This window comes from Physeter macrocephalus, chromosome 14 (genome assembly GCF_002837175.3).
Source record: "Physeter macrocephalus isolate SW-GA chromosome 14, ASM283717v5, whole genome shotgun sequence".
Taxonomy (NCBI): Eukaryota; Metazoa; Chordata; class Mammalia; order Artiodactyla; family Physeteridae; genus Physeter; species Physeter macrocephalus.
Window position 1 is genome coordinate 932,728 of NC_041227.1, and position 9,114 is coordinate 941,841.

Below are 9,114 nucleotides of genomic sequence, written 5' to 3' on the forward strand. Positions count from 1 at the left end.
AGAGACAGAGAGAGACAGAGACAGAGGGACAGACAGAGACAGAGACAGAGAGACAGAGAGAAACAGAGACAGAGAGCGTGAGCAGGAAGGAGACGCGGAGCCGACACAGCTGTGGCTTCATCATCCAGCAGGAGGCAGGAGGCGCAGGGAGGGGACCCTGCGGTGCCCGTGAGGAACGGCGCGGCTCCGGGTGGGCTCGGGGGTCTGCCTGCCACGCTCAGCGTGCCCGCGTGAGATGCGGAGGGGACCGCCGTGCACTCAGGCGCTAGGCGCCTCCTTCCCCGCCGTGCGGGCGCTCTGGACGAGCGCTGTCACTGCCCTTCTTGCTGTCCCTCAGGACAGAGCAGAGACGCGAGCCCAGTGGGGGGCGGGCGGGCGCAGCCGGCCCGGGGGTCTTCCGTCCGGCCTCAGGGCACTGCTCTCAGCCCCTCCCCGCAGGACGCGGTCAGCAGGGCGGCGCAGGCATCACTCTCTGGGTCCTCCCTCCCGCCCCACCGCTCCCCTGCACCGGCCTGTGACCCCGCGAGAACCCGTAGGGCCACGTCCTCCGGGTGCAGGGGAAGAGCAGCCAGAGCCCACGGGCCCGAGCAGCGAGGGGCGGCAAGGCGTTGGGTCCCTGCCTGCTGCACCAACCTCCTCGCCAGCTTCCTTGAAAGTTGGGAACCTCTTTTGTATTCCAAAGTTCAAAGGGCCAAGCTTGCCTGTAATTAAAATGCCCCGTCCTTTAATTAAAGGCCCCATAACACATGAAGGGCATCTACTGAAATACGACGTGTTACACAGTCATTTCTCTGCTGTCAATTACTAATTAATGAAGCTATTTCAATTAATAGCTTCCCTACCTTGCTCCCCCTTTGACAGGCGCCGTGCTGGGGCGCGTCCCGCAGTCAGATGAGGCTTCCAGCCGCCTCGCTGAATATTCATGCCACGGCTTCCACGGTGTTCAATTAAACACGGTAAAGCAACTCCCCATCAAAAGCGCGTTCCTATGCGCAGCCCTACTCCTTCTGCGGGAACCAGCGGAGGACGAGCGGCGGGCCCCGCTGCACGCTGGGGAGAACACGGCCCGCGGCCTCAGGGGCGCCCCGAACGCCCGGGAAAGGCGAGCAGCGGGCCCCCACGGGCAAGTGGGGCCCCCCAGGGCCTTGTCCTACAGCTGAAGGACAAAGCCAGAAATGGGGGTGGGGGGAGCCCACAGAGGTGGGGCTAATTAACATGCTAATTACAGATATTAAGTGGCCATTAAAGATCCTGTTTTATTTCTTTCTTTTTTTTTTTTTTTTTTTTTTTTTTTTTTGCGGTACACGGGCCTCTCACCGCTGCGGCCTCTCCCGTTGCGGAGCACAGGCTCCGGACGCGCAGGCTCAGCGGCCACGGCTCACGGGCCCAGCCGCTCCGCGGCACGTGGGATCCCCCGGACCGGGGCACGAACCCGCGTCCCCTGCATCGGCAGGCGGACTCTCAACCACCGCGCCACCAGGGAAGCCCTAAAGATCCTGTTTTAAAGAAATGACAGAAAAGTGTCACTTATGGTGACCAGCAGGGGACACCCTGCCTGAGAGCGGGAGATGGGGGAGGGCGCCCGGCAAGGCCTGCGTGGGGCTGTCGGAGTCTGGGGACAGGACATCAGGGGGAACCTGGACTGGCACATCCTGGGCCCCAGAGGGACCCCAGCCCATCCTGAGGCCAAACTCCTGCAGTCCCAGGTCGGGGGACAGCCCTGCCCCTGAGGACACCTGTGCCCTGGGGAGAGGACTGGGGGACAGCCCCCCACGGCTTCCAACCACGGAGTCCTGCTGCTGTCTGTCTTCTTGTTAGAAGAGGACACAGAGCTTCCCTGGTGGCGCAGTGGTTGGCAATCCGCCTGCCAATGCAGGGGACACGGGTTCGAGCCCCGGTCCGGGAAGATCCCACGTGCCACGGAGCAACTAAGCCCGTGCGCCACAACTACTGAGCCCGCGCTCTAGAGCCTACGAGCCACAACTACTGAGCCTGCGCTCTAGGGCCCGCGAGCCACAACTACTGAGCCCACGCACCTAGAGCCCGTGCTCCACAACAAGAGAAGCCACCGCAATGAGAAGCCCATGCACCGCAACGAAGAGTAGCCCCTGCTAGATGCAACTAGAGAAAGCCCGCGCGCAGCAATGAAGATCCAACACAGCCAAAAATAAATAAATTTATAAAAAGAAAGAAGAAGAAGTGGACGCCGTAACCCCGCGTGTGCAGGCCCAGCAGCCAGAGGGAGGGACCCACAGTGGGGACCCAGACTGGGGGAGGGGCGGTGGGAGAGGGTCCCTGCCCCCATATGCGCACCCCCCAGGTCCTGCCGCTCCTTGGGCCCCCTCCTGCCTTGGGGTCCAGCCTCGAGCCTCCCTGTGCCTGGAATGTCCTTCCAACCCGTCCCTTCCTACAGAGCTGAGGGGCAAGAGCACCGGCCTACACTGCAGAGGGTGGCCAACTGGACCCCTCGGCTCCCCACCTGGCGTCCTAGGGAAGAGTCAGGTCGGCCGCTCTGGGGCCGGGGGGAAAAAGCCCTGTCGGACGGTGCCCTCTGTCAGCCAGCAGCAGGATGACAGCAGCCTGGCCCTCCCGAGGCGCCTCCTGGCTGTGGGCCGGGCAGCCACAGGCGTACACACACGCGTGCACAAGTGCACACTCCCGGCCTCGGGCGGCCAGAGCCCCTCCTCTCAGGAGTGAAGGCACAGCAGGTTGAGTGTCTGGGGTTTGGTGACCCTACAGACGCCTGACCGGCTCTCCCCCGACTGCACTCAGTGTTGGTGTCGGCCCTGGGAGCCTGCCAGGGCCACCCGGGCTGGGACGTGTCTGAGCCTGGCTGCACCAGATAACACACAGCAGGGCCCGGCCATCCTCCCACCCATCTGTGCTGACGGTGCCCTCCCCACGAACGAACACTTTCACCTGGAATCCACGGAGCCCGACCCAGGGCCCAACACCGGCATTGGGAAGGGTTGAGGGGCCGCACCCAGCTCCAAGGTGACACTCAGGACGAGGAACGGCAGTGACCGGAGGAGGCTGGGCCCAGCTACTGCACAGCAGGCCCAGTGCCCCCAAATCCTGGCTTCTCCCCCCGCTGTTCTGCCAGGCGGTGACAGAAGTGTGACCAGACTCGGATTCCAGGAGGCCGGGATCCCAGTTTACACGTATGCCCTAGGCCCCCCTGCTGAGCAGGACCCACCAGCACCTCCTGGGTCCCGCATCCCTTCAGGGCTCGAGCACGGAGACCCCAGACGGCAATGTTCCCGTGGGAAGGGCCGTCTCTCTCACGCTCTCCCAGAGTTTACAGTTTGCTGTGGGTTAGAAAGAAAGGTGTCACTCTCCCATCCATGCTCACCGCAGCGAACTCACAGCGGCCGAGAGGCGGAAGCAGCCCAGTGTCCACCGATGGATGAAGAGCAGAACCACACGTGGTCCGGCCATACAATGAAGTATTACACGGACTTACAAAGGATGTAAATCCCAGCACACGCTATGGCACGGATGAACCTCGAGGACATCATGCTTAGTGAAATGAGTCAGTCACGAAAGGACAAGTACCGTATGATACGTTTCCATGAGGTCCCTAGAAGGGTCAATTTCATAGAGACAGAAAGCTGTTGGTGGGCGCCAGGGTCCGGGGGAGGGGGAGGGGAGAGTTCCAGGTCGGGAGGAGAAAGTCATGGCGATGGTGGCGGCGACAGTTGCCCAACAGGGCGGGTGCAGAGCATCCCTGCGCTGCACTTAAAAACGGGCACGAAGACACACCTGTGTCCTGTGTCCTGAGGAAACCACCCCGCCGTGGGGAGTTTCCTGGGCAGGGCTCCCAGCTCAGGACAGCACAGCCTAGAAATCCACCTGCGGTTTCTTATGAAAATCCCTAGCCGAGCAAACAGCGTGGGCTTTATGGTAAATTAACATTCTGGCTGCATCTCCGTAAACGATCAGGCCAAACCTACAGAGGCCAGACTCACTTTGTAATCGCGAATCTTTCTTTCAGATTCTTTCTGATCACAAGTGGGGGGACTGCAGGAGGAAATCTTTGCTTACATGGAAAATTAGGAGTTGTCTGATTCTAGAATCTACACAGCTGACAGCTACGCCAAGCAGCTCCGACACAGACGCACAGGCGGGGTCTGTCCAGAGCGGGAGCAAAGAAACCCCACCTCGGCTGTATTTGCACATTTGTGTCAGTATCCTGGAGGATCAGTACGTCTGTTCTTGGCATTTTCCTTTGGCTGTTTGAAACCCTTTGCTGATTTCCTCGAACTAGTGAAATAAATCTTTAACACACGTTTATTCTTTTTATAAGAAGGGCCTTCGGGCTTCCCGGGTGGCGCGGTGGTTGAGAGTCCGCCTGCCGATGCAGGGGACGCGGGTTCGTGCCCCGGTCCGGGAAGATCCCACATGCCGCGGAGCGGTTGGGCCCGTGAGCCGTGGCCGCTGGGCCTGCGCGTCCGGAGCCTGTGCTCCGCAACGGGAGAGGCCACGGCAGTGAGAGGCCCGCGTACCGCAAAAAAAAAAAAAAAAAAAAAAAAAAAAAGAAGGGCCTTCAATAACATTATGGTCTTCTTTTTTAAATAGTTTAATGGTCATCATTTAAATAAGGCTTTGGTATGCTTTTCCACATTCTCATAGTTTCTTTTCTCTGCACATACATCTTGCAAAATCCATTATTAATCCGCGAGACGACCGGCCCCTCTATTGTAAACAAGGAGGGAGAAAGACAAGGCGGGCCGGTGGGTTCGCTGGTCCCAGGGCGTGTCCCGGCCAGGAGCGGGAGCCCACGCGCCCTCGCCAGGCACCAGGGGAGCAGGACGCATCGCCAGTGCCTGGGAATCCATGGGAGGGGACGCCGGGGGCAGGGTTCCCAACGATGCACAGGGGCCTCGAGCCCCCACTTCTGCCCACCCATCGAACTGGGGGGGCCTCAGCCTGGCTGCTTGGAGAAGTGGAAACTCCACAGCCCTCCCCGGCCTTCTTCTAGAGCCGTGCTCCTCAGCCAGGGGCGGGTCCCCCGGGGACACTTGGTGATGTCAGGAGACAGGGTTGGCCGTCATGACTGGGGGGGGCTCATCTGGTGGGTGGGGGCCAGGGATGCTGCTAAACACCCCGCGGTGCACAGGACGGCCCACCACGGAGCATGATCCGGCCCCAAGGGCTGAGAAACAGAGCCAAGCAGTCTGGGGGAGAGACTCCAGTGGGGCGCCCTGCCCTGCGGTGACACGGTCCCGGGGCGGGCTGACCACGTGGGGCTTGTACGGATCTACGAGGAACAGACCGTGTCTGCGACGAAGCTGCTGCTACTAAAGATACTAATCCACCCACCGTGAGGGCCCAGCACAGGTGTAAGGAGGCTGCTACCCCCAAGGGCGGGGGGACCGGACTGCACCCCCCTGCTGGGCTGAGGCAGCCTCTCCTCTGCTCACACTGCGGGCCAGGGGCAGGGGGCCTCTAAGCTGAGCGCTGTCCCCGAGGCTGATGGCTCTGGGCCCTCGGGGACGGCGGGTCGGTCGGCTAGAGGTCCTCGTGGGCGGGGCTCAGGTCCACCCGCTGGGCCTTCCCGAACACCAGGAAGGTGCATAGCCCGAGGCTGCTGATGGCTGCCACCAGGTTGAACACAGACGTCCAGGAGCCCGTGGTCTCGATGAGGTAGCCACCGAGGCACACGCCCACGACTCCTGCACCCTCGAGAGGGGACAAGCAGGCGGGGTGACAGGCCATCCCGCCCCCTTGAGGACAGCTTGGAGAGGAGCTGAGGGCGGGGGCGCCCGAGGGCATGAGCCCCGTCACCGTCACCCAGGCACTCGGCCTCTGGGGACCCTGGACCTCGGGGATTCACTCACGTCTGCGGGTCAGGCGGTGTGGTTGGGGACGGTTACGCGCCATTAGGAGCATGAGTACCGTGGAAGACGGCTCTGTGCTCTCCCCCGGCCGGCTCTGGGGTCTGGGCTCCCCCCGCCACCGCTCGGACACTGTGGGCCCCCCCGGGCGGTGCCACCCCACGCCCTGAGGGCCGAAGCAGCGGAGCGGGAGGGAGGACACGGGCGTGGGGCGGCGCCCCGGGGAACTCTGGGTTTGAAACCCGCAGGCAGGGGACCCCAGCCCACTTCTCACCTGCCAAAGCCCCAGCTGTGTTGGCCACACCTGGAACAGGACAGAGAGGACGAGGACCAGTCACGGAGGCCCACTGTGACCCTCCCACGGCGCACCCACCTGGGGGTGGCCCCTGGGGGCCCTGGGAGCGCGGGGGGGTGGGGGGGAGCAGGGTGGGGCAGCCACTTCCTGTCCAACGAGGGGCCGAGGTCCTCACCAAACAGAAAGCCGGCACAGGACGGGGCCAGGTCCTGGATATTAACGGAAATGCCGCTGCGGGAAGAGGAAAGGACGCGGGCGAGTGGCCACAGGGCGGCCGCCACCCGCCAAGCCGGCGGTCGGTCCTCCGATCACCCGGATCCCGGAGGCTGGCCATGCCAGGAGCTCAGCCCCAGCTCAGCGGTTACGCGCGGGACCCGCTCCCAGGACGAAACAAGACAGGGAGGCGAGTTTGCTTGGCCTCACGCTCATCTGCTACCCGATAATTTGGAAAACGACACCAAGGTGCCGAGTCCCAAAACAAGTCAGCGCGGTTTTTCTGACTAAACACCGAGCTGCTGTGCAGGCCGCGAGGCCCGCAGAACAAGACGCGGGATCCGACGGGCTCGCTCCCCACCTCTGGTTCAAAAGATGCCGCTTGGGGACCCTCATCTCCTCTGCCAGCCCCTCCCCAAGCACCCGTTTTGTTTTCCCAAAAGGCCCAGGTCCTCGCCGGCTTGACACCCTGACTGCCCTTCCCCTCGTGGCTCACTTGTGGGGACCTGTCACGCGCCCGCCCTCCATGTGCGCCCCGAGCCAGGGGCCCGGGACCCGGGAGCCCAAAGGCAGCGTGGGTGGCCCTGGTGGACGAGGTACCTGGCCCTTACCTGTGGTTGAAGGTCTGGAGGCCGATGGAGGCTGATGCAAAGACCACAGACTTACAAAAGCTCGAGGTGTGGCCCAAACACAGGGCAAAAACGCTGGACAGACCGAGGCCCATCACCTGCGGGACAGACAAGCGGGGACGGGGTGGGAGTCTCGCCCCTGCCTGGGCTGCCGGGGCCACACTGAACGAGGGTCGGTGGGGACCCCTCCCGGGCTGGGGCCTGCCTGGAGGCCACTGGGACGAGGCTGCACGAATGATCTGGCCCTGCTGGTCGTAGCCCATTCGACGTGAGCCGACCCAGGCCCCCAAATGCGCACCAGGACTCAGGGAGGGGCCTCAGGTCAGCCAAGCCAGTCCCCGCACTGACCCACGGTGCCCTCCAGCCACCTCCTAGGTCAGGGGCCCCGGGAGCAAAACAGGGATGTCCGGAGGGAGAGAGCCGTCCCGCGACCCCCCTACCTGCATGAACTTCCGCACAGTGACGGTCCTGTAACCTAGACGGGGACACCAGGAGACATCCTGTCGGCCCATCTGTGCTGTCCCACCCCCGACGGCACAGGTGGGCCGACAGGATGTCCCGACCGCTGAGGTGGGTCCCACCCTCACGGCTGCGGGGAGGGAGCGGGGAGAGGAGGGCCGGGCTGGGCTCGAGGTGGGGCAGCCTGCATCACCGTGAGCCGTGCGCACACGTGTGCGAGTGCGTGTGCACTTAGAGGGTTCCCGAGGCCGGGGCCTGGCAGACGCACCTGAGGAAGGCCACTCTATGGTTACAAAGTGCTTTCTTTGTGTTTCTACCAATTTTCTAATTTTTCCACAATGAGCGGGTGGTTCTTCTGTAACCAGGACGAGACTGACATTTCAGGACGTGCAGCGCAGGGTCTGCGGGACGGTCATCCTCGGGCCGTGTGCGCTCGGGTCTCAGGCCTGAGACCTCTGACCTCACCGGGTGCCCCTTCCTCCTCCGAAGAGGCTTGGGGGCTGTGTCCAGCCCCCAGGTGGAGGAATGACACCGTCGCAGTGCGACTGTGTCCCAATGTCCCCTCACGGGGACACAGGGCGGGGGGTGACAAGCTGGAGGCAGTCCAGCAGAGTCAGGCCGGGAGCCGGGCTCCACGGGCCCACCTGGCTGGCCCTAAGGGCCAGGGGTCCCACTCTCACGGCCTGGTCCTCGGGGGCGTGGCCTCTTCCCATCGCTACAGGTGCGCCCCAGGAGGGGTGCCTCTCTGCCCCCCAAAGTGAGGCAAAGCCCAGGCATGGCTCCCTGCTCGGGCCCACCCCCAGGGCTCACCCTGATTGATGAGACGGTCTGAGAGAAGCCCGCTGAACAGACTGGCAGGAATGGCCACCAGCCAGGGCACCACGTTGAAGACCCAGCCCTGCAGGGAGGAGGGTGCGGGGGCCTCAGAGGCCGCCAGGGCAGGTGCCCGACCACGGGGAGAGGACGAACAGGCCAGGCGGCTGCCCACGCCCACCACTGCCCACCAGGCTCTCTGCCCACAGGCTGGGCCTCCGAGATCCTAACTCATCCCCGACCTTGACTGAGCGCTGGGCCCTCGAGCGCTATCACCCCCGCAGGCAGTACCTCCCTCGTGGCTCCCCACACCCGGCGGGGCAGAGCTGGGGGGCCGCACCCCGCCCAGAGTGTGCAGCCAGCGGGTCCTGGTCACCAGGATTGGGAGGGTAGCTGGGCGGCCGGGGTGCAGTCAGCCAGGCGGACCAGCAGGTGACATCTGTGCCCACATCACAGGCCCTGCGTGCCCCCTCCCCCCAGGAAGGACTGTCCGCAGACGAGCAGGCAGCCGGGGCAGCAGCTGGGCCTCTCCTGCGTGCACCCGGGTGTGGGCGCTGAGCCGAGAGGCGCCAGAACCGCCAGAGCTCAGCGGAAGGAACCCAGGGCCCCTCTGCATGTGCTCCGCGGTGCCCCGCAGCCCTGCGAGCTGCCGGGCGGCCAACCCACCTTGGAGCTGGGGAAGGTCTCCTTAAAGAAGGTCGGCAGCCAGGAGAGGAGGATGAAGAAGGAGCAGGCCGCTGAGAGCTGGGAGGTGATGGCCGCCCTGCGGGGCCGGGGGGCCGGGCTCAGGGTCCACGCCCCCCAGCGCCCTCCCCACACCCAGGGCAGCCAGGGGCCTGAGGGTGCGTAGCCCAGAGTGGAGCCGCCC

At 63.9% G+C, this 9,114-nt stretch overlaps 1 protein-coding gene across 4 annotated transcripts in view; it reads right to left on the bottom strand.

The window, feature by feature from the left end:
- Nucleotides 1–4,607: 4,607 nt before the first annotated feature.
- SLC17A9 (solute carrier family 17 member 9) overlaps nt 4,608–9,114 on the bottom strand; it is a 21,495-nt gene continuing 16,988 nt past the window's right edge. For 2 of the 4 annotated variants that reach the window (XM_024128619.3, XM_028499413.1), the window contains 7 exons: nt 8,913–9,009; nt 8,244–8,331; nt 7,415–7,449; nt 6,957–7,072; nt 6,308–6,363; nt 6,112–6,141; nt 4,608–5,675 (listed from right to left, as the gene is read on the bottom strand). In XM_024128619.3, coding sequence (XP_023984387.1) covers nt 5,512–5,675; nt 6,112–6,141; nt 6,308–6,363; nt 6,957–7,072; nt 7,415–7,449; nt 8,244–8,331; nt 8,913–9,009 — 586 coding nt within the window. In that variant the 3' untranslated portion in view covers nt 4,608–5,511. Of the gene's footprint in view, nt 5,676–6,111; nt 6,142–6,307; nt 6,364–6,956; nt 7,073–7,414; nt 7,450–7,701; nt 7,789–8,243; nt 8,332–8,912; nt 9,010–9,114 lie in introns of all 4 variants that reach the window. The other 2 variants (XM_028499411.1, XM_055090608.1) reach the window with 2 other exon arrangements.